Source organism: Wyeomyia smithii, chromosome 3 (assembly GCF_029784165.1).
Source record: "Wyeomyia smithii strain HCP4-BCI-WySm-NY-G18 chromosome 3, ASM2978416v1, whole genome shotgun sequence".
Taxonomy (NCBI): Eukaryota; Metazoa; Arthropoda; class Insecta; order Diptera; family Culicidae; genus Wyeomyia; species Wyeomyia smithii.
The window spans coordinates 113,970,380-113,995,112 of record NC_073696.1 but is presented as its reverse complement, the minus strand read 5'-3'; the positions used below and the strand labels follow the sequence as shown (position 1 = coordinate 113,995,112).

Below are 24,733 nucleotides of genomic sequence, written 5' to 3'. Positions count from 1 at the left end.
AGTCGATGCGTCCATCTACCCTTTGCGGAATTGGACCATTCCTGCTGCCATCTGATCATCGAGAATGACCTTCTGGTGCCTCGTATACCCCTTGTGTCACGTTGATCGAAGCATTCTACGTCCTCCTTAATGGCTATGCTGATAGGCATCATGCCGGACAGGACGCAGATTGCGTCGTATGACACTGTACGGTACGCGCTCACAACCCTCAGGCACATGAGCCTGTAGGTACTTTCCAGTTTACGACGATGACTGTTGGTACCTAACGCTTTGGACCACGCTGGCCCACCATACCTAAGTATGGACGAAACCACGCTGGCAAGAAGTTTACGCTTGCTGCCATATACCGCTGAGCTATTGGACATCATTCGAGATAGTCCTGCAGCGGCCGTTGAAGCACTCTTACAGGCATAGTCGACGTGACTCTTAAATGTGAGCTTATCGTCAACCATAACCCCCAAGAGCTTCAAGGAACGCCTTGAGGTAATGGTGCAGTCACCGACTCTGACCACCGCCTGTTGCTCTAATTTGCGGTTGTTCACAACCGTAACCTCCGTTTTATGGTGCGCTAACTCCAGTTTCCTAGAGTGCATCCAGTCTTCGATCTTGCGTATGCAGTGCGCGGCCGTCAACTCGACCTCTTCGATCGACTCGCCGTAGACCTCTAGCGTGATGTCATCTGCGAAACCGACGATCACAACCCCTACAGGGAACTTTAGTTTCAACACCCCGTCATACATGACATTCCACAACACCGGGCCCAGGATGGAACCTTGCGGTACCCCTGCGGTGATTGGGACGCACTTCTGACCCTCCTCCGTGTTGTAAACTAGTACCCGATTCTGGAAATAATTTTCCAAAATCTTGTACAACGACACCGGTACGTGGATGCTCCTAAGCGCGAGCGCTATGGAGTCCCAACTGGCGCTATTGAATGCATTCTTCACGTCAAGCGTGACGATTGCGCAATAGCGAATGCCCCAACTCTTACGCTGGAGTGCTACCTCCGCCGTCTTGGTGACAGAGAGAATAGCATCCAGCGTGGATCTACCTTTCCGGAAGCCGAACTGGTTACTTGCCAGACCGTTTACACCCTCTGTGTACTTCACCAGTCTGTTGAGGATAATCCTCTCAAGCACCTTGCCCGTAGTGTCCAGCAGACAGATAGGTCTGTATGCCGATGGGTCCCCTGGCGGTTTCCCAGCCTTCGGCAACAGCACCAATCTCTGTCGCTCCACCTGTCCGGAAAGAGGCAGTCATCCAGGCACTTCTGCATGACTGTTCGAAATAGATCGGGGGCCACTTTCATGGCCGTCCTGATGGCCAAGTTCGGGATTCCATCCGGTCCCGGTGCCTTGCTCACCTTTAGGGAGTTGGCGATCACGATGAGTTCCTCATTCGTAACCCTTACCTCCTCCACAACCTCGGCACGGCTGCCGTCTCTCACGGATTGGATGCCCGGCAGGTTGGCCGACCATCCCTGGTCTGTGTCTGAGATACTGGAACGTCGGACGTGAGACTCAGCAACCGGAGGCCAAGGATTTGGCTCGTGTCGTGGAAAGAGTCCCTCGATGATACGCTCCAGCATCGCTGGTGATCGCTCTGCAGGCGCCAACACGCCTTTGGTCTTCGCCATTACGACTCTGTAGGCGTTGCCCCACGGATTCGTATTGGCACTCGCGCATAGCCTATCGAAGCAGGCCCTTTTGCTCGCCTTTATCGCACTTTTAAGCGCCGATCTTGCAGATCCGAATACTACACGGCGCTCTACCCTCTGTGCATCGGTACGTGCACGTTGCAACATCCGTCTTGCACGGAGGCACGCGCTACGGAGGTCCACTATCGCGTCGGTCCACCAGTATACCGGTGACTTACCATTCCTAGGTTGGCGGGTCCTAGGCATGGTGGCGTCGCACGCCCGCGATAATGTGGCAACTAATTGGTCAGCACTCGGGCGGAGCCAACTGCCCCCCTCGCGCTCTCTTCTCATTGCTTCTGCAAATACCTCGGCATCGAAATGCGATGTCTTCCACCCGCGGACGGTCGGAGTATTGGCTCTACCCGTCGCCTGCCGCCTCACGTTCTGGACTACGCTATAGCAGACCGACTGGTGGTCACTATAGGTGTAGCCATCGTCTACCCTCCAGTTCACGATCAGTCCTGGGCTGGAGAACGTCACGTCGATGATCGACTCCGCACCATTTCTGCTGAATGTACACTTGGTTCCAACGTTGGCCAGATCTAGGTTGAGCTTTGCCAAAGCTTCCAACAAGATCTGACCCCTCCGGTTCGTGCGGCGGCTTCCCCACTCAACAGCCCAAGCGTTGAAGTCGCCCGCCACTACTAAGGGTGTTAGTCCCGTCAGCTCCATAGAAAACAAATCGACCATCTGGGTGAACCTTTCGATAGACCAACGCGGCGGAGCATAACAACTGCAGTAGAACACTCCGTCCACCTTGGTAACCGCGTATCCTTCATTTGAGGTTGACACAACCTCCTGAACCGGGAACTTGCTGGTCGTGCATATGGCCGCCGTACTGGACTTATCTGCAACCCAATTACCGTTTCCGGGAGGAATGCAGTAAGGGTCCGATACGATTGCGATGTCCGACCGCGACTCAGACGCTGCTTGGTATAGCAGCTGCTGTGCCGCATAGCAATGGTTCAGGTTCAATTGTGTCACCCTCACGCCCGTGGTTTCGTGGCCGCCTTACCGGCTGGGCACCGTGGGCCTCCCATAAATATATATATATATATATATATATATATATATATATATATATATATATATATATATATATATATATATATATATATATATATATATATATATATATATATATATATATATATATCTAGACATATTAAAATGCAGCTATGTCTGTCTGTCTGTCTGTTCCATATAGGCTTGGAAAATACTGAACCGATCGGCGTGAAATTTTGTATATAGGGGCTTTAGGGGCCGAGAAAGGTGACTAAGATAGTTTGAGACCCCTCCCTCTTCTGGAAGGGAGGGGTACCATACAAATGAAACACAAATTCATTCACATCTCAAAAACTAACCAAGCAAATGGAACCAAATTTGACAGGTGGATGTTTTTAGAGGTAACAAAATCATCCATAATGGTTTGACACCCCTCCCTCTTCTGGAAGGGAGGGGTCCCATACAAATGAAACACAAATTCATGCACATCTCGAAAACTAACCAAGCAAATGGAACCAAATTGGGCAGGTGGATGTTTTTAGGGGTAACCAACGCATCTATAATGGTTTGACACCCCTCCCTCTTCTGTCCCATACAAAAGAAACACAAATTTCGCACAGCTCGAGAACTAATCCACCAAATAGAACCAAATTTGGCATGTAAATATTTTTAGAGGTAACAAATATGTCCAAAATGGTTCGACACCCCTCCCTCTTATGTGAGGGAGGGGTTCCAAACAAATGAAACACAAATTTCTGCACATCTCGAGAACTAACCAAATAAATGGAACCAAATTCGGCAGGTGAATATTTTTAGGGGTAACAAAGATGTCTATAATGTTTCGACACCTCTCCTTTTTCTGAAAGGAGGGGTTTCACACGAATTTCTGCACATCTCGAGAAATGATCAAACAAATGGAACCAAATTTGATATGTTGTGGTTTTTGATAGCAAGACTCCAGCCGCCATTATTAAATTTAAGATGGAAACTTCCGATTTCTATCCGGGAAATGTCTCCCAATATTGTTTTAAAATCCAAGATGGCGACTTCCGGTTTCTAAAAAACAGCGGGATATGACCAAATACCACCCAATATGGGTATTTCCGAAATCGTGATGATGCACTGAAACCTCAAATCGACCTCCGACAACATTTTGAGTTGTAAAATGGCGACTTCCGGTGACTGGAAAACTGCCGAAAATGACCAAATACCACCTAATATGGGTGTTTTTTTTTAACCAGAATGACGCTCAAAGGCCAGAAATTGTCTCCAAATGCCATTTTGAAATCCAAGATGGCGACTTCCGGTTTCTGAAAAACAGCGGTGTTTCTGAAACCAGAATGACGCTCAGGTAGACCTGTGCGCCGACCATATCACCGGCGGCGGCGGCGTAGAAAACATTTTACCTCGGCGGCGATCGGCGCGCCGGCGTGACGCCGTTAGCTTTTATCAGCGGCGGTGGCGGCGGCGTGTATCGGCGTGACACTAATTACCACTTATAAAATATTGCGCATAATGTGTGCTTTTGTACTCTCATGTTCGATTTTTTTTAATTGAACGTTCATAAATAAAAATGTATGCGTCAGAGTTGTAAGAATGTCAAAAATAAAAATAAAATTGGTAAAATATCAAGTAAACAAACAACTGAATAACCAGAAAACAATAAACCAAAAGTACAAACAAGTGTAAATCCCAAAAAAAAATCATCAACGAGCCCACAACAAAAAATTACATGGAATACTGTTCCCAGAGACGTTCAATTTAGGAAAAAAGATAGAGTTTTTTGATATGATGATTTCGATTAACCGTAGACCTTTGGGAAAATTCGATAAATCTTACGTTAGAGAGTCGTTTTTAACTTTCATATATTTTGTTAGGTTACCCATGGAATAACTGAAAAAATGGGAAACTCTTTTCATTCGAAAGAGTTCTTCGGTAAACACCACAGTTTCTTCATCTTCTATTGCGACTTTTATCCCAACTGACCAGAGGTGAAGCATTAAGTCCTCCTCGGGTAATTGTGATTGTGACGCGGTGTTGGTAGGAGCAACGAGGTTTCGTTAAGAGTCCTCCCTCTTGACAAAATAAGTCTTTCTTATAATAAAACTGTTCTGAGGAATATTAATCCTCTCCAGGGAATTGTAATTGGCGGTATGGGCACGAGGAACGAGGTTTCCATAAGGTTCCTTCATCTTGACATAATGGCCAGAGGGGAACGTTAGGTGTAGTCTCACTCCTGGGAATTGTAATTTGGCAATATTGGTAGATTAGTAAGAGGCTCGTTATAGTAGAGCAGTAAGCTTGAAAGGAAGGGTAAACTCTCTCACACAAGCACGGATATAAATGAAAAGCGTACATTTACTGCCAATAATATGAAGTGCGGAGTACAGAAAACACCTGGCCAATGTCACAATAGATCAAATGTCTCTGGTCGGAGTGATGAGTCCGCACAGAGGAAAAAAAAAATAAAAATTAACGAGAAATCAGCAAAAAATATAGTCGTGCTTGAAAATGTTGACGAAAAAACTATCTACAAAAATGTCTGTTTCAGCGCAATATGATCAACTATTTAATTTGCGCAAAATTTTCAGTGAATTCCCGCATTTTGAACTCCAAAAAGAATGACGCGAGGCCAAATGGACGCGAGGCCGAATGGACGCGAGGCCGAAAGGACACAAGGCCAAGGGGAAGTGATGCGGAATATGTTATTATCGTCATCATCATCACAGCCCTCTTTCAATGACATGTATTTCGCTTCAAAGTGTCATTTGGAAAGTAATAAACTCGCGGCCTTCGGCGGACTCGCTGTTCGAGCGAATGCTGTCCTTACTCGCTACCGCTCGTTCGGACTTGACTAAGGGAAGAAAACACTGTTTGAGTAGACCTAGCAAATCAGTAGATTAGTCGTTTGGGTGCGAGAGGCCGCCTCTTCCGACGGCGGGTCGGCGGCCGGCTCGGACTGCGGAAACCACGGCGGCTTAGTGCCGCCTCGTTTCCTTGCCCTCGATTATGCGTCTTCGCCGCATGATTTCAAGAAAAGTATTATACCCAACTTAAACTCTTTAGGAATATATTAACACCTGAACTACATAATTGGATCTCATGCGATCGTACAACATCGCATTCGGCCTCGCGTTCATTCGGCCTTGCGTCCATTCAGCCTTGCGTCCATTCGGCCTCGCGTACATTCGGCCTCACGTCCATTCGGCCTCGCGTCCATACGGCCTTGTGTCTATTCGGCGTCGCGTCTGTTATGCCTTTTGGCAGTATGCCTCGTATCAATTATGCCTCACATCCATTATGCCTCGCGTCTGTATGCCTAGCATACTATGCCTAACATCCATATGCCTAGCGTCCATATGCCTCGTGTCCCGTCCCCGTTTTTCATAAATTTTTTGAACATTTTAAGACTGCTCATACGTTTGCATAATGACATTGATATTTCTGATTTCATTTGATAAAAAAGTCTGAATATTTATTGTCAAATATCGTATCAACTTTCCACAAATTAAAATAATTTACACTTAGGTACATTCGTAAATACACGCTCAGGAGAGGGAAAATACTTAACGAAGTGTTACACTGCGTGAGGCCACCATGCAAAATTGCATTTCGTAGGGGTGAAGGGGTATTGAGAATTTCCAAATTCCGCATTACCTAATACCTATACGAGTGTTCCCTTATCGGCTGTGATTTGCGGTATTTCTATAACCAGGAAAAAATCCAGCATACACAATCACTATCGGCGCGGTAAAGATTTTCTCGGCGGCGCACCAAAAATTTCTTCGGCGGCGCGCCGAGTCCAAATCATCGGCGGCGGCGGCGTGCGTAAAAGTGTCGGCGGCGCACAGGACTACGCTCAGGTTCCAGAAATTGTCTCCAAATGCCATTTTAAAATCCAGCATGGTGACTTCCGGTTTCCGAAAAATAGCCAAAAGTGACCAAATACCATCCATTATGAGTGTTTCTTTAAGGGAACATTCATAAATGAAATGACGTGACGATTTGTGACGAAATGTGATGATGGGGTGGGTAGAGGGTCAAGCTACGTAGCAAATATGAAATCAAGAAAAAAAATGGATTTGTTCTAATTGTTCTTTTTTAGTACTGTTTTGTCTGTTAAGGGTCATTTTCAATACTTTATTACCTTTTCTTGATCATAATTGATGCAATGTATGTTCTTGATAATGAAATTTTCAAAAAAAAAAAATAGATGAGAGGGGGGGGGGGGTTGTTATAAAGCTGCGTCATTATCTAGAGAGGGTCTGCCACTTTGTGACGAAATGCTACGATGGGGGAGGGAGGAGTCAAGAAAACTCAAAAAAAAAGCTACGTCATTTATGCATGCTCCTTAACCAGAATGATGCATGAAGCTCAAATTTGACCTCAAACACCATTTTGAATTGTAAGATGGCAACTTCCGGGAAACAGCCGAATACTACTACATATGAATATTTCCGTAATCGAAATAATGTATAGAAGCCAAGCATTGACCCTGGACACCATCTTGAATTCGAAGATGACCACTTTCAGTTTCTGAAAAACAACGAAAATAACTGAATACCACCCAATATGAGTATTTCCGGAATAGGAGTGATGTACCAAAGGCAAAAGACGAGGATGTTGTCATTCCGATAAAACCAATAATTTCAAACGATATAAACAAATCGCAAGAAATCAATGAATTTGGAATATTGAAAATTATTAAACTAAACACAAAAATAGGCGGGACGAAGTTTGCCGGGTCAGCTAGTATATATATATATATATATATATATATATATATATATATATATATATATATATATATATATATATATATATATATATATATATATATATATATATATATATATATATATATATTTATATATATATATATATATATATATATATATATATATATATATATATATATATATATATATATATATATATATATATATATATATATATTTATATATATATATATATATATATATATATATATATATATATATATATATATATACTATATATATATATATATATATATAGTATTCCTATTTCAATCTTCGTCAATGTATTCAATCGCCACAAATGGAATCGCGTTGTACATTTCATTATACACATTCATATGAATTCAAAGCGAAAACTGTGTTAAATGAGGTGATACATTGGTTGAGTAATACTTGAATTTTTGAGAGTAAAAAAAGTTTCTACTACGAAACTGATTCAGCTAATTCGAATGACGTTAGAAGGAATGAACATAATGCGTGCGAATATCGAGTGAGACATGTCGCTCTTGTAGTATTATATGGCCTTACTAAAGCAAACGGACAACAATTCAATATTGCCTTGGAAGGTACGAAGTACGGAGAGCAAATGTGGAAAGAAACGGCATTACAAAATATTACATACTTCTTGAGTTTGCGGATGACATCGATGTACAGGACGTTCCATAAGTTCGAATACAATTTTTCATCGCTGTGTAGGTACACACCATGTGAATTTTGTATATCGGTTGGTGTCAATTTCAGCCTCACATTTAGGCCAGCCGACGCACACGGTATCGATTTGCTGTCATTTATTGTTTGTTGACTGCGCACGGTGAAGGAGTACCGCGACGTCGTAGTAAGGTTGTTTGCGAAAGGTGAGCAACCCGGCAACATATCCCGGCAGTTGAAAACCCCCCCTGGTAAAGTGGAATTTTATCTATACAACCATCCGTCCAAAGAGCGTGCGAGATCCAGCCGCGTTCGGCGAGGGAGCAAGTTTGTTGAACAATGAACTGCTCGAACCGGAAGGCCAACACAGACCTGGATGTGTCCGGACTGCCCACTGGGATACAACCCGTACAACACACTCAAGGTTCATGGGGTAACGGAAGCTAAAACGAAGAGGCTCTCTTTGTCTTGCAACAGCCGCACAATGTCCAAAACAAGATAAAGGAACATTTTGTAATACTTTAAACATATTTTAGAGCGTATTCGAACTCATTGAACATCCTGTAACTGGTATATGTTAGAGAACTAATCTTATGCAGGAAGGTGCTTTGAATTATGAAGAACCATTATACAAGAAATTACCGATCTTGGACATTCTTTACTCCTCGGACGGTTATAGGTAAAACCTGACCATTATAGAGCTGATACCCTCTATTATGCCTCCGCAGCTGGTCTCGAGGTACGATGTTGGCCTAACAAGCCAGTCGTCGTAGGTTCGAGTCCTGACTCGGGAGAGACTGTTAGTGTCAGTAGGATCGCAGCGCTAGCCCCGCAATTGTCCTGTACACTTAACGGTTGGCTGCGAAGTCTGTGTATAGTAAACAGAAGGTCAAGTCAAGAATCGGAATGTAGCACAAGGCTTTGCTTTGCTTTACCCTTTATTATACTGAATACATACGAATTTGGAAAGTAAAACGAGAATAATTATTTTCACAATCTAATTGCAGTAGCCTGACACATTTGAACATGTTGAGCATAGCCGGAATAACCCGCTTTTCCTATGTAGGATCATGCATTTCACCTTTTTGGCAGTAAAAGATACGTTTTCCATTTATGGACAAAGCCTTAACATCAAATGCCGAGCACTTTGTTTTTATTTTGCTAACACAATAAAAATGTATAATGTTCAAACCAAATAACGCTATTCGCGTGAAGCTAAGCTAGAGATAGTGGATAGATGGGGATAACGGCAATTGATAGAATAACTTCAACTATGAATAGGTGTCAATAGCAATAGGAATTCAGCGAAAAATAAAAAAGGCATACAACACAACAGCAACGCTATCTTCAATCACTTTCGTTGATCCCAATTTTTCCATTTCACTTTTCGGGAACTATTCACTCCATTCAATTGTCAAATGTTGAATTTAAAAATCAATTTTTGTTTTGTTTCTTGAAAATTGACACACTGACGCTTGTGCCTCAACTACAATTGCGCGTATCAGTGTATCAGTTTTCCTACCGATTAGTAACTTTTGCTCGATATTTCATTAAGCTCCGTTCCGGTCGGAGCTTTTGGATAATTATAACTTGAGGTTAATTATCGAATTAACTTTACAGCTTTGGTTATTCAGCTGATGTTTATCTTTACACACACACCCACCGATCGGAACATATTGGAGGTTTTGTGCATGAAACGAACAATTGAATCGAAAATGAAAATAACAATGGCTCTGGTTTATTTGGCCGTGGCTCGAGTAACACAGTGAATGAATTGAATATGTATCGCTTTTCAATTGACGGTTCAAGATTCAAGATTTTGATGCTAGGTAATTGGATATTGTTATTATCAGGTTCTTATATTTGAGGAATCATTGATTATAGATTTGAAATTATATAAGTGTACGCAAGTAACTACGATCCATTGGCTAACAATGATTTGTTTCATCTTGCGAAAACGTTTGAAACGTCTCACGTAAAAATAGCTCGTGCTTAGCACGACAGTAAAACCGTCTCACCTGGCGTGACTTGTCACTGGTGTAGTAAGTTGAAAGCAGAAAAAAACGGACATTCCCTTCAACCGACACTGTACATGTCATGAGCAATGATATAGTTTTTTTCTGCACAATGCTGACTGCCATTAGTGCTGATTTTGCTGCAGACGACTTGTTGCATAACTGTTGCAATGCGACAGCCTCTGCATACTACTGCCTCCTGGTGGTAATGCTAACATATACGAGATTGAACCGAACGACACACATAAAGGCCATGTGTGTAGTACCTAGGTATCATGGGTCCGGTTCGCTGTTTCACTCGGTGCACGTGCATGATCGCTAAAACCCCCTAGGTGGGGAGGAAAACCGATTGAATAGGTTAATATGTTAAATAGGGTCGTAATTTTCGACCCCAAAGGAAAGAAAAACAAACAACATGGTAAGCTTTGCTTGGATGGCGTATTGGTGACACCGGGATAATCCGTAACTGTTGTTGAATAGCTAACCAAACTATGTAGAGGTAGCAGCCTTATGAGAGTGGCCATCAGCTTTGAATGGAATTAAAATCACTTCAATGAGCAAGAATTTAATTTAAAATAACCACAGTTTTAAACTGAAATCTACCGTGCTGTGGTGTAAGTTTGTGTATTAACTCAGTTGAATCCTTCAAGCTATTGATGGTTTTCAAATGGATGTTTGTCAGCTTTCTAGCAGCAAGTCATTCGGAACGGAATCTTTCTAACATATATCTGAAGAAGGAAAAAGGCTTGTTAAATCTAAACTGATAGTTTCGTATACTTACGAGTACAGCTGGAAAATAATTAAGATACATGTGCGAACGAGCGAATCCCCTTCTTGCTCATACATGACAGCAGCACGATAACCGAAGTTTGGTTCATTGAACAAACCCAAAGGAAAATATGATTTGTTTTTATAATCAACTACTGTGTCAAATGTTTAGCTTGAACTAACGGTGTCGAAATTAGTCTATCGATTTACCATGCACTCATTGTAGCATAATATATAATGATAAATAACCTTAACTTCGCAACTATACACTAAAGTCGCTTTTTACGCGGGGGATACGTGCCGCGTAAAAAAAAACGCGTAAATTCCGGAATCCGCGTAAAAAAACCGCGTAAATTCCGGAATCCGCGTAAAAAAACCGCGTAAAAAGCGACCTTAGTGTATATCAAAGCTGTTGTTATTTTTACATGTAAATAACGCATTTGTTCTGAATTATAACTGGAGTATCAACAGTTCAACCTGGTTTCAAGATTTTAGGTAATTTAGTACACAAAAGTTTAAAGATACAGCGAAAAACTGCCCACATCTGCTTTTAGAGTTTTAGTAGAGATTTTAATAAAATTCTGTTTATGCGTAATTGATACCCATATTTACAATTCCTGCTGAATTTTTATAAAAAACACGGCATGAACAAGGATATCAAACATAAAACGTAACATAAAACAAAAAAAAAATCTTCCTTCTTATGAAAGTTTCCATTTGGTTATTTTCAAAACAACATATTGCGACTCATTTATAACACTATTGAGTTTCTCATTTCGCTCATAAACCTTTTAGTTTTCATCATAGCAAACAAAGCAAATGGATTGTGAAATATGTTTCAATTTTATTTTCTTTTTTAAAGAATACCTTCCTTTCAGAGCTAATTCGTTGACTCTCTTTTCGAGCCGAATTTCTCTCTAACATTGCGCAAATATACGTCAGTATGCTGCCCGGTGCGCGCCACAGCTTCAGGCACATTGTGGAGTGACCGTGTGGAAAAATCCACTACACTTTCCGCATTAACTGGTGTTCACTTTTACTTTTCGATAATTGGCTTAATTTCATGGCTAGTAATTTTACAGACCACCATGGAAACTATCGGTGTTTTCGACTTCAAAGCTTGGATCTACAAAATACCTAATTAGTGCACAATGTATCAAATCGAAGCGTAAATTGGTTAAAATGTGTAATATGCATGTATTGAGTTGCTAGTAGCGAGTGTTGCTGAATGCCATCATAACAAGGTAGATTTAGTTTCAACATTTTTTTGAATTCCAACCATTTGCGAGTAGATTTCAGTTAAAACAATGAAATTCCGAGCAGAAACTCTGCAGCAACAGGTAAATTATTTCAACACTAAAATATTTCACTGTGCAGTGTGACTATTAAGCAGGTATTAGACGAAGCAAATATTTGCTATTTTTGGTACGATTTTTATTTGCACAAAATGAAATCCGTACCAAAAATAGCAAATATTTGCTTCGTGTTGTTCTTAGTACTGTAAGTGATTTCGTAAAACTTTTACTACCAATGTAGTAACTATTTTCGGCAAAGTGATGGAAGTTGGATGTATTGTTCAGGATAAACCATCCGACGGTGTGTAAACAACAACCGAATAATTGCCACCAGATGGAAGAGAGATTTAATTGTAACGATTGCTACAGCTGGCCGGAATGGGAATTAGCGTCAATTAAAAGCGTTCAGGTAATTGGTTTGAATCGGTGCGATGTGAATAGATTTTTGAATATTGGCGCATATCAGAGTATATTTTGTAAAACATGTTCAAATAGTTAAATTTATAAACATCCTTACCGTGTTCGATTTTTTACAGCTAGCCGTTAAGGCACTCAGTGATGATGACACAAAATTTGAAAGTCAATCGCAAGATTGCAGTGAATGTATTACAATTGCATGCAACATAAAACTTAAACGGTAGACCCATAAACAGGAAAAAAATTGTTCACTACTTACGAAGAATTTCCCGTCGGTGAATCGGGTTTGCAGCGTCCGCATAACTGCGTCCTCGGTTAGCGGACCCGGCAAATGTATCAGGTCTTCCAGTTTTATGGTTTTATTGTCGGCCGGATTCTTAATCCCGGTTGAACAAACTCCACCGCTACCAGTTCGACAACCTGGCACTGAATGATGATGGTTAATGCTTCCGCCTGTCAGGACGCCACCAGCTCCCGAACCACCAACAAGCCCTCCGCTGTTTGTGGAGTTCAGGTGATGTCCGGCAATACCAGCCGCTCCTGTCGTCCCATGAAGATTCTGGCCTTTGGCATTGAAGCCCACTGTTGTCCGGCGTGGAAGTGTTCCTCCGCCCGTTATGCCGCCACCACCGCCTCCGCACTGGGCTGTATCTGAATAGAATGGAAAATCATATCTTTAGAACATATCCGACTAATTGTAATTTTACTAAATGAATTTTAATGATACTTTTTACCGATCATAGACAGATGATATTTAAAGCCCATTCCCCTCCTGCTTGTTGCGTTGAATGGCGTAAGGCACGTAAACGCCATTTTCGATTATTGTTATTGCTTGAACCCGAACCTGTCATGACAGTTGGTCGATGTGTAAAGTAGAAACGAGAATAACTAATCTAGAAATTCCTCAATGAACATATACACGGATCTCACGCACAAACTTCCCACATTCCTATACCAGTGACCGAGAAGAAACTCTGTGCGATTGGCAAAGGTCTGGCTTTCGTGAGTTTATTTACGCCACGGGGCTGCAGTTGATGTCAGCAAGGCAGAGATTATAACGGCGCGAATTAATGTTCGCTCATATATAATCCCAATAAGCATACATTTAGCACTTGAGTGGTAAACGTCGCCAATTTCCGATTCCCATGTAAATGTGGGTTTGCTTGAAATCGCCGTGGTTTCATTTGGGTCGTAACCATCCACGATTCCTGTTGAGGCTGACCGCCAGATGATCAGAAATGTCATACACAATGTCAATCATTGTAAGTGAACAACCATTTTTTAAATTAATAAATTATGCGGCTTACACCACCCTAAATTATAAAAGCATTTGAGTAAACAGTGAAATCAAATTGGTTAGAGTCATTACTTAGCTAATTGATTCTATTATTGATAACAAATAACATAACAACATAGACATTTTTGTTTTTCGCCGCCAGGATTGCAAGTGCACTCAATCATGGCTCACATGATTCTGAACGATATTTGAAAACACATCCGTGATGAGTTTATTTTTCGTCGATATTAAGCGGCAGAAACAAAATCAATGAAACGAAAACCTCAACTGGCATTTCTCCATCGCCAATCTTTAACGATTGTTTAAGGACATTCCTGTAGTCGACTGCTGAAACAGCGACATCAAATGCATCATAATCACATATCCTTGGCAATTGAATTATTTTCTCCAAGGGAGAATGCCACCTTGAAAAAGAGATTTTTTTTGGATAATTCTCTATATCGAAACAAACAATACGTAAAATCGATTCTTGTTATTTATATGTAAATAAAAGTTTAAGGATTTGTCTTGCAAAAAAATCGGAAGCATTGTGTGCTAAACCACAACCACAGGGTAAGGCTTTTTGTTATTTTAAATACGTTGGGGGCGACACGTGGACAGATTTTCAACGATTTTGAACCACCCATCCCCCTCCGTGGACAACTGCCCATATAAATTCTAAAAAAAATGTATGGACCGTGGGAATTAGCCAACCCCCCCCCCCCCCAACCCCATCAAAGCTATCCACGTGGTATGTGGATGGCCCCTTGTTGCATTCGAGAGTGATCGCAAATAAAACTTCTGAAACTTCGAAATAAACTTCTTTTCAATAATTCTTTGAGTTACACTAGTTAACAAGAGCAAAAAAAAAATTTGCCATAATACTCAAAATAGCTGCTCCAAAAAAGATTATAACTTTAAACCATCCCTGTAAATTTTGGTGAACCTAGTGTATGCAGAAGTGCGACAGAGTAATTACTCGCCGGGTTCATCGCTGCTACGGACAGTGGGACCAAACTGAAAAAAAAAACGGACAAAAGTCTTGTTTGGAGTTAGTATACACCTGACACCTGTCTTCGGAAATGTTCCTTAATATGCGATTGAAATATTTTAGGATATGCGTTGAAAATATTATTGTGTATCTTTATAATATCAACAACTTTGTAGAATATTCCTACACGATCAATGCGATTCAAAGTCAAGAAACTCAATGAAATGATTATGAGGTTATGGGGTGTTGACAGAAATTTAACTAAATCTCAATGGTCTTACAATATAGACACTTAGTGCCTTCGAGAAAAATTCATAGATTTCAAAATTTTACAACTTTGTCGAAAATTTAAACTAGATATTTTACAACTAGTTGTTGTTGCTTCCATTAACCCCTTCAATAAAAACTATTCCAAATCGCATACTAGGAAACTTCTACGAAGACACCTATATACTAAAACGCCAAAAAGATTTTTGTCCTTTTTTCAGTTTGGTCCTGCTGTGCTACGTTGAGAAAACTCCTGAACTTCTTTTCACTAGGGGCAAAGTATCAATATGTCAATAACTTTTATCTAACACCAAAATAACTCTCTGAAAATAATATGATGGCCCTAAAATAATCAAAATGGAATTTAGGGTCAACTTTTGGCTTCTGTGCATCATCCTGATTATGGAACTATAAATATTGGATGGTATTTGGCCATTCTGGACTGCTTTCAAAATGGCGTCTAGATTTGCGGACTCTAAACATCATCCCGATTACAGCAATAGTCATATTGGGTAGTATTTGTTCTTTCGACGTTGCTTTTCAGAAACTCAAAGTCGCCATCTTGGACTTCAAAACGACGTCTGGGTCGATTTTAACTTCTCTGCATCATTCCGATCCGATCATTTTAGGCTGTTTTCCGAACAAAATAGGTTGGAATATGTGTTTCATTTGTATGGGAAAGACGTCTCAAGAGTAAAGAGCCACCTTAAAAACATTTCTTGTAGGTACTGTAACATCAAATCACTTACCAAATTTAATTTGATTAGCTCCCTTCAGAAAAGTGGGGAGGTGTCGACCGAAAAATATTTCTTGCCCCCAAAAACCTATAAATGCCCAGTTTGGTTTCACTTACTTGATTAGTACTCGAGATATACAGAATTGCATTTTATTTGTATAAGAGCCCTCTTTTTCAAAAAGGGAAGGGGTCACGAACTATCCCAATCACCTTTCCCGGCCCCAAAAAGCCCTTACATATAAATTTTCACGCCGATGTACACAGTGGTCTAAACACGAAAAATCGTGATCGTTTTAGATTTGACTGTGAAATATTGATTTATGTACCCAGTGTCTTCAGCAAGTTTATTCCATATAACAAGGCCTTCCGTTTGGCGTTTTCGGTTTTTTCATCAATCCCCCTAGTCAGAGCCGGATTTACGATTGTGGGGGCCCGGGGCCCAGTTTACAGTGGGGGCCCCAGAATAAAACAAACCCGTTTTTTATCGCACGAGTTAAAAACACTTATTTCTCATTGGAAAGTTACCAAAAATTTGCTAGAATTTTTTCTTACGAGTTTTTTTTTTGCAGAGAACTTATTGATTGAATAATCAACATTCAGCTCCTTCAGAATATTGTACTCTCAACTTGACAATGCTAAGTTTGACAGCCTTTCACTCTTCATAGTCGTACGCAACCTATTTTCAATCAGTTTCATCTTCGATAAAGACCTTTCTTCAGTTGCGTTCGAGATCATTAGGCTCAAATAAATAAATGTATGCAACTGCTCGAAATCCGGGATTTTTTTCTTGATATCTGAAAAATAAAAACCTACCGCAATTCGAAAAAAATGCGATCCGCGAGCAAAAATTTGCACGAAATTTGAGAAAGACTGCGCAAATATAAGGCTACGCTGGCAATAATCTACAGAACCTAGGAAAAAACTAGGGGTAAGCGGGGTAAGACCGCCCCCTTAAGCAATTCTGTTTATAGAAAAAAAAAGTTGCGGCTGCAATTTCATTTTTTCTTCGCTAAGAGGTTCTTCTATTCAATACCCGCATTTAAAAAATAAGAACTGAAATATTTTTGTTTATTTTCCAGTTTTTTTTTTCAATTTTTAAAAATTCATTGAAAATGTGCAGATCTTTTTCATGCGGGGTAAGCCCGCCCACCAGCGGGGTAAGATCGCCCACCATTTTTTGAGGATAAACAATATTTTTAGGGCCGAAACGGTTGATTTTATCGGTATAGTGTCTCTGACAAAGTTGTGGATGGTATTTTTTTTTCTTTTTAAATAAAATATACACTGTGAAAAATCTGAAAAAAAAATTTCTAAGTTCAACTTACTTTGTTTTCTGATTATTCAAGTTCAGATCAATGTTTAGGTAACTTTTTTGGTTTTCAAAATAAATAGATTTTTCAGAATTGGGGGTTTTCAAGATATTGAATTCATAATATACCTATCTTTAAGCTAAAAATTAAAACTCATTAAACCTGTCTGTATGATTCTTTTGAAGACTTATTATGTATAGAAAAATACTAATAATTATTCTTTCGTTTATTTATATTTTCAATTTTCTATGTTTTTTTTTGAAGAACAAAATTATCAACGACTCTATACACCAAACAAACCGTCCAAAAAAAAATTCTTCACAAAAATTTAGCTATTAATATTTCTATTACTCCATGATCCAACAACCATAAAATTTTAGCTTACCTTTTGTAGATTTTACAGGCAAAAACATATTTTTTCAAATAAATTTAAAAAAAAATATATTTTTAATTCTATTCTTATATCTTTTCTTTAAATTTTTTTAGAGTGTGTATTTTTTTCGGAAGTAAAAAACTACTATTTTAAATTCTGCCGGAGACGTCATACCAATCAAACAAACCGTCATGGCTCTAAAATCATTTTGGTTCATTAACACCATTTTCACACAGGTTTACTTTTTTCAAAAATAAGTCTTGTTAAAATATATTACTAGAAAAGCTTCAACCAAATCGAAAATGGTCGATTAACATCGATGTCTTATGTGGCTTGAAGTTGCTTTACTGATCCTGTAAATATTCCTTTGTAGTGTCGAGGCATTTGGGTCTTGAAGTAAAACAACAAGCAGTTGGATACGTGGCGGTTTTACCCCTTGTATAGTGGGCGACTTTACCCCCAGTGGAACATTTTCATATTTGACCGAAAAAGTAGTCAAAATTACAAGATTACTCATGGCCTTCGATATTCCCGAAAGAAGATAGATTCAGGCAAGCGATTAAACGTATATTCACGAACAAAACAATAGATTTTTAGACTGAAAAACCTTAAGTCCCGTTGCCGCAAAACAATAGCGCATTGACTGGTTGCCAGCTGAAAGGTTGTTTTTGATTATTTCTGCGACCGTTCGCGCACTATCAAAACAGAAAAACGTGCAAAATGTTATGTAATTATACTGTGACAGACACGTTAAAGAAATTTTTCAATTATTTTATAACTTGGTAGTAAAACTACAGTGGGCGGTCTTACCCCGCAGGGCGGTCTTACCCTGTTTACCCCTACACACTTCTGCAGGTCAATAAAATCTGCACACGGACTCTGAAAATCTGCATTTTGCAACGCAAATCTAGTATCCCTGATTCGGACAGGTAAACTTATTTTCGGAATCAACAGCAATGTATTAAAAAAACTTGTGGATTATCTTCTTTCCTGCTTGATTTCCCATGCGCGCTGGTTCGATTCAAATGGTGTGTTAATGTGTGTCATTCCAAGAGAATCGAAGGTGAAATCTTATGGATGTGGTTGTGATATTGGCGCTCGCGAAAAAATAACACTGAAGGAAAGTTTCAGATTGAAATGGTCTGTTCAAATTTTCTTACTGTAAATTGAACTTTTGATTGAATCTCATTTTTGATAGAGAAAAGAACTTTTTCTCGTTTTGTGGGGGCCCCAAAAATGGGGGGGCCCGGGGCCCGGGCCCCCTGGGCCCCCCCTTAAATCCGGCTCTGCCCCTAGTAGTTAGATATAAAAAACTATTTTTTCTAACTTTCAAAATACCAGATTACTTTCTTCAGCAAAGTTGTAGAAAAATCTATAAGAAAAAGAATTGCTGAACACTGTAATCTTCTATCTGTACGTCTGATATGACGAAATAGAGTTTTACGAGGAACACTTCTCAAAATTAGTTTTTCGTCCATAACTTTTTCTGTAATTGTCGAAACAATTCAAGATGTTCTCAGATTTTGCTCATTCTGCTAAATCTCGCATTTTTATAGAAAATATTGGTTTGATATTTTTATTTGTTGTAATGATATTTCTAGTTTTTTGCTCAAACTGGCCATATTTAGAGTCCATATTTCTCCGAAGATTGCAGATAGTAGCAAACCAGACTGTATGCTTTTGAAAGTTTGGTAAAAGAACTGCATTACTCAAAAGAGTTCATCTGTTTCTAGTTGTATCCAACCGAGTACTGAATGAAAGAAAAACACCCCTCAAAATTAGATTTATGTCCATAACTCTTTCTGTAATCGTCGAAACAATTTGAGATGTTCTGAGATTTTGTTCATTCTGCTAAACTTTGCATTTTTATAGAATATATTGGTTTGATATTTTCATTCGTTGTGATGATATTTTTAGTTTTTTGCTGAAAATAACCATTTTTTAGTCCGTATTTCTTCAAAGATTGCAAATTATTTGCTTGCATTTATAATCCGGTATTTTTTCCACAGGACTTGATATAAATGTACTGAAGCGTTGTGGAGCCATCTTTCAAGCTGTTGCTTCTGGTAGAAAGTTTAACTCAGAAAAATTCTATTGATATTGCATCAACACGGCACGAGAATTAGTGGAGTTATATCCATGGTACTGTCTACCTGCTTCAGTACCCCTTTTATATGTTCACATGTTTCCCGTATAATTTTGTTCAATGCTTCCTGTGCTTCTTCCGAGAGCTTTCCTATTGGAACCAATAAGTGGTCAGCAATCTGTGCACCGTGAATTAGTATTTTGTGAATGAAGAGAAATATGGAGTCAGCATATGGATATTTTCAGCAATAAAATAGGAATATCTTTACAACAAATGAAAATATCAAACCAATATATTCTACAAAATTGCGAGGTTTTGCAGAATAAACAAAATCTTAGAACATCTTGAATTGTTTCGACGATTGCAGAAAAGTTATGGGTGAAAAACTTTTTTGGGGGGTGTTTTCCTTTCATTCAGTACTCGGTTGGATACAACTAAAAACAGTTGAACTCTTTTGAGTGATGCAGTTCTTTTGACAAACTTTCAAATGCATATAGTCTGATTTGATACTATCTGCAACCTTCGGAGAAATATGGACTCAAAATACGGCTATTTTGAGCAAAAAACTAGTTTAGACCACTGTGCGATGGGTTCAGTCTCAAAGGATCGGACAGACAGACAGATATGATTTGCTCCCTAGTTGCAATACAGGTTTTTGTCGCACCATAATCCCCTGTTTATCTCTTCTTTCTACAAAGCAATTTATATTCAAAACCGAATATTTCATGAGTGATAAAATTACTATGTTTTATTTTTTGAAAAATTGTAAGTTGCAAGAATGTTGCAAATTGTTTTGACGTTCCATGAATGTTGTGTGTTCAAGCAGCACTGAGCGATGTTATTTATTTCATGTTTTCGGCAACATTGTTTTTTTCACATATATACTGTAAAAGTGGAGAAACGTGATGAGTTCGAAACCCTATGAGTGTACCACGCTAAATGATCCTGGAAGTACGCAAAAATTTAGTCGTCCATTTTTGATTTAAAAGAAATTTTGCACCCGTATTGCACCCGACTCGGCAAACTGTGTTTTTTACGCGGGTGAAATTTTTTTAAGACAAGAGTAATTGTACAATTTTTGGTTGTACAGAAAAACTGTCTGAGAATGAATTGTAGGGAATTCATACAATATCTTCGCTGTCAAATAATAAATTGCGTTATATTAAAGGTATATTTAAATAAATGTATTGTTGTTGCTGAAGAACCACAAATAACTCCAAAAATCAAGTTTCTGTAGAACAAAAATTTCTGAGCTGCAATGCTTTCAATAAAATCAATGCATAAGTGTATACTTCCTTTTAGAATTTTTCTTGAGTCTAAACAATTCTTCCACCCTCGGAAAATAATCAATTTGCTGAGTTAGATACGTATGCAAAGTTTAATTAAATAAAAAAAGGTTGATATTCGACTAAAGGTCATTTGGCGTGGTTCTGCTCATATTGTGAATCATGAAGGTGGAAAAAGGAAAAGTCCGCAGTAAGCAGTTCAAATCCTCAACAACGGCAACAAATTTTACGGTAAGATACTTTCTACGCTATTTTCCACTTATATTTGCTTCACTAAAAGAAATTTATCACTGGAAAACTTCTGAAGATTTGAGAGGAATAAAGTAAAACACACTAAATTCGTGTTTACGCGATGGCCTGTAATGAACTTGTACATTTTTTTTAGTTATCATCCCCTGATAAAAAAGAATATGAAGATAAGTTTTAAGAATTAAAGACATTGTTTGGGTAAAAAAAGTTTTCAACGGAAAACTTCTATAAATGTTAAATTTCGCTGTAAAAAACTGCAAAAAGTTATGATAATATCTTGATTGACACAAAGTTAAAATCAAATTAAATAAATTATTTTTTTGTCGGGGATGTTTTCAACAGTGCGGTATTTCCTCTCACCGCGGTCTGGCAAAATTTGTGATTTTGTGCGACTTAGCAAAACAACAATACTATGATTTCATTTTATCCAATCACAATCCACCCTTCCGGCTATAATTTTACTCGACATCTTCCAAACAATCGCTGCGATTGTTTTTCCTCTGTCCGACTGAAAAGGAAAGTAACACCCGTACTCCCCATTATGCAACGCGCGTGTTAATAGGTTTTACTCGCGCTATCTGTAAGAATGATGAAACGGTGGCGCTGCTGGCCGTGACGGTGAGTTGAACGAAATCCGTACAAAAAAGTACGAGCAAAAAGAGGTGTATCGAGAGATTTGCGAACAAATTAATATTCCTCAAGCGCTGCCCGGTGGCAGACTTTAAGCACGTGCAAACCATGATGGTGGCAATCTGGCTCGGACACGGCTCGTCAATGGTTAACATATGTATGTATGATGAATTCGATACTAGATGTTTCCATTCATCAAGGTAACAACATGATATGAAGGCCATTGTATGATTTTTTATAGTGATTTTTATAGTGAATTGAGCTGAAGATAGCATTTTCTTAATTCCATTTTCGGTTGAACTGTTACTTTTGATATTCTATTCTAAAACAAATTATTTCTAGGTGAATCTAATTTTAGAAACACTTATATGTGGAACATGCTGATGACCTCATTGCATGACAAACATACAACTGTAATTAAACAAATAATGTAAAACTTAATGACAGTTTTTTGCTTTCATTATAGATTCGTTGGTTCCTACAGGTTATGCACCGTAATGAACCAATCCCGCCAGAGTAGTCTGACTGGAAGTCAGATGAACGACGATGCGCTGCTGTAGTAATTAAATATAAAGTTTCATGGAATCGTTAAAACGACCGATGCACCCCACTTTTATCGCAGTTGGTCGTATCTGTACCTATTTCTAATATGAAAAAAGCGTGTCCCAACCACCTCTTCTCATGCACGTGGGTTTGGCTAGCTGAGAATAAACAGAGTAAAGTAGAAACTCTTCGATTTAGACCGATAAAATCTTTTCATCTTTTATCGTTACCACATGTCAGTGTCGGTAATTTAGTGATCCGCGAGGCTGAAGTGAAAGAAACACCCGTTGGCTTGAAAGCCTTTACTGATAGAGCAAATTGCATGATTGTTCGATGAGCGGATAGAAAAAAAATTCATCCGGTAGAGCGTAAGTATAGTGAGGTACAAAATGATCATCGTGGCAGCTACTAATTTGTTTTTAACTGAGCAATTCTCCAGCGCAACTCTTAGTTTTCGATTTTTCTTCCATCACAGTCACCGCCCATTGGAATGTTGGGAAGCGCACATCTTGCTGCCGGCTACTGCCTCTGCAGGTGCAGACGACCAAGGTTTGTGGCTGTAGACATTTATGCCGATGGAGCGCAAATTGTTTGCCCATAATTGGTTATCAATAAAATCAAGCGAAATTTTGCAATTCACAAATTATTACAGGTGACGTAACATGATTGGACCAATGATATGATGCCTTAATGTCCCGTGAAATTTATCAGCCAGTGCTTCGCTTCAATAGTATTTTTCTCGTCAGGAGCCATTTCTTGATCAAAGTACGAAATTTACTTTTTGCCATGGTAATAAAAATAACAGAAATAGGGTGTCATTTCGAGAGCAGAAACATGTGAACGAATTAAAAACATTAGTTTTGATAGCATTCTAGGTATTTAAGGTTGGCACAATCGAGTAATCCAAAGGACACCAAAGGCTTAGCTTCTCATAACATGTTTTGGCTGAAGTCTCTATCAAGTTAAATTTTCTAGCTATAGAAAATAAGCATCAAAAGTACTGTTTTTCAATGGAGGAAGCGCTCGGAAGCGGGTTTAGTTGTTGCTAAGTCAAACAACATTCTAAGTAACGTAGTGGTTCTGTGGTTAGCGATATCGGTCATCTAGCTCTCTCACACGGTTGTGATATCGAGTTTGATTCCCGATCAGGTCGAGGATCTTTTCGAGATGAAAATTTGTGCCGAAAACAATATCGAAAACGAATTTTCTCAACTAATCTAGTTGATCGGGACCGCATTAGACCCCCAGGCTAGCGTGCGATATCGTTGTAGTCGAGATCCGTATGGTTAAAGTCAAATATAACTATATCAATTTGTTCTCTAGCTTTTTCCCTATCAACACTTGTTTTGAAATTCTAACACCGATTTAGTAAAAGTTGACAATAATCAAATAAACTTTTCCATCGAGGATTACTATTGAAAAAATTTAGGAGTCTGAGGCCGGTTTATTTCGACTGATTAAACCACTGCCAATAATTTCCGGCTTCTGAGCGTCATCCCGGTCCGAAAATACCAATATTAGAAACCCGAAGTTTCCATCTTAAATTTAAAAATGGCGTCTGGAGTCGAGCTTCAACTCCTGTGCTTCGACCCGATCATTTTAGGCTGTTTTTCGGAAAACCTGGTTGAAATATCAGTTCAATTTGTATGGGAGACTTCCTTCCCCTTCCAGAGTACGGTGGAGTATCAAACCACCTTAGAAATTTGTGTTTGATTTGTATAAGAGCTTTCCCATCTAGAAGAGGGAGGGGTGTCGAACCACTATGAATTTTTTTCTTGCTTTCAAAAACCTCAACATATCAAATTTGATTCCAATCACTTGACTATTTCGCGAGATGTGCAAAAATTTGTGTTTCATTTGTATGGAAATCCAACCAATCCAGAAGAGGGAGAGGTGTCGAATCATTATGGACATATTTGTTACCACTAAAAACATTCACCTGCCAAATTTGGTTTCATTTATTTGATTAGTTCTCGAGATGTGCAGAAATTTGTGTTTCATTTGTATGGAAGCCCCTCCCTTCCAATAGAAGAAGAGGTGTCGAACTAATATGGACATATTTATTACCCCTAAAAACATCCACATGCCAAATTTGGTTCCATTTACTTGGTTAGTTTTCGAGATGTGAGAAAATTTGTGATTCATTTGTATAGGACCCCTCCCTTCCAGAAGAGGGAAATTTCACGTCGATCGGTTCAGTTGTTTCCAAGCCTATATGGATCAGACAGACAGACAGAGCTGCATTTTGATATGTTTAGATACAGTACACTTTTCATAGCTTTTGACAATTTATTCAGATTATGCGGGTCATTCATACAAACAGTTGTTTCGAAGACACCATTACTGCCGTTCAAAGCATAG

The 24,733-nt window shown here is 39.2% G+C and overlaps 1 protein-coding gene across 4 annotated transcripts in view; it reads right to left on the bottom strand.

The window, feature by feature from the left end:
• Positions 1-24,733, bottom strand: part of LOC129730168 (myosin-I heavy chain) — a 233,401-nt gene that overhangs the window by 20,201 nt on the left and 188,467 nt on the right. For all 4 annotated transcript variants that reach the window (XM_055689272.1, XM_055689273.1, XM_055689274.1 and 1 more), the window contains one exon: positions 12,885-13,276. In XM_055689272.1, the coding sequence (XP_055545247.1) occupies positions 12,885-13,276 (392 nt within the window). The remainder of the gene's footprint in view (positions 1-12,884; positions 13,277-24,733) is intronic.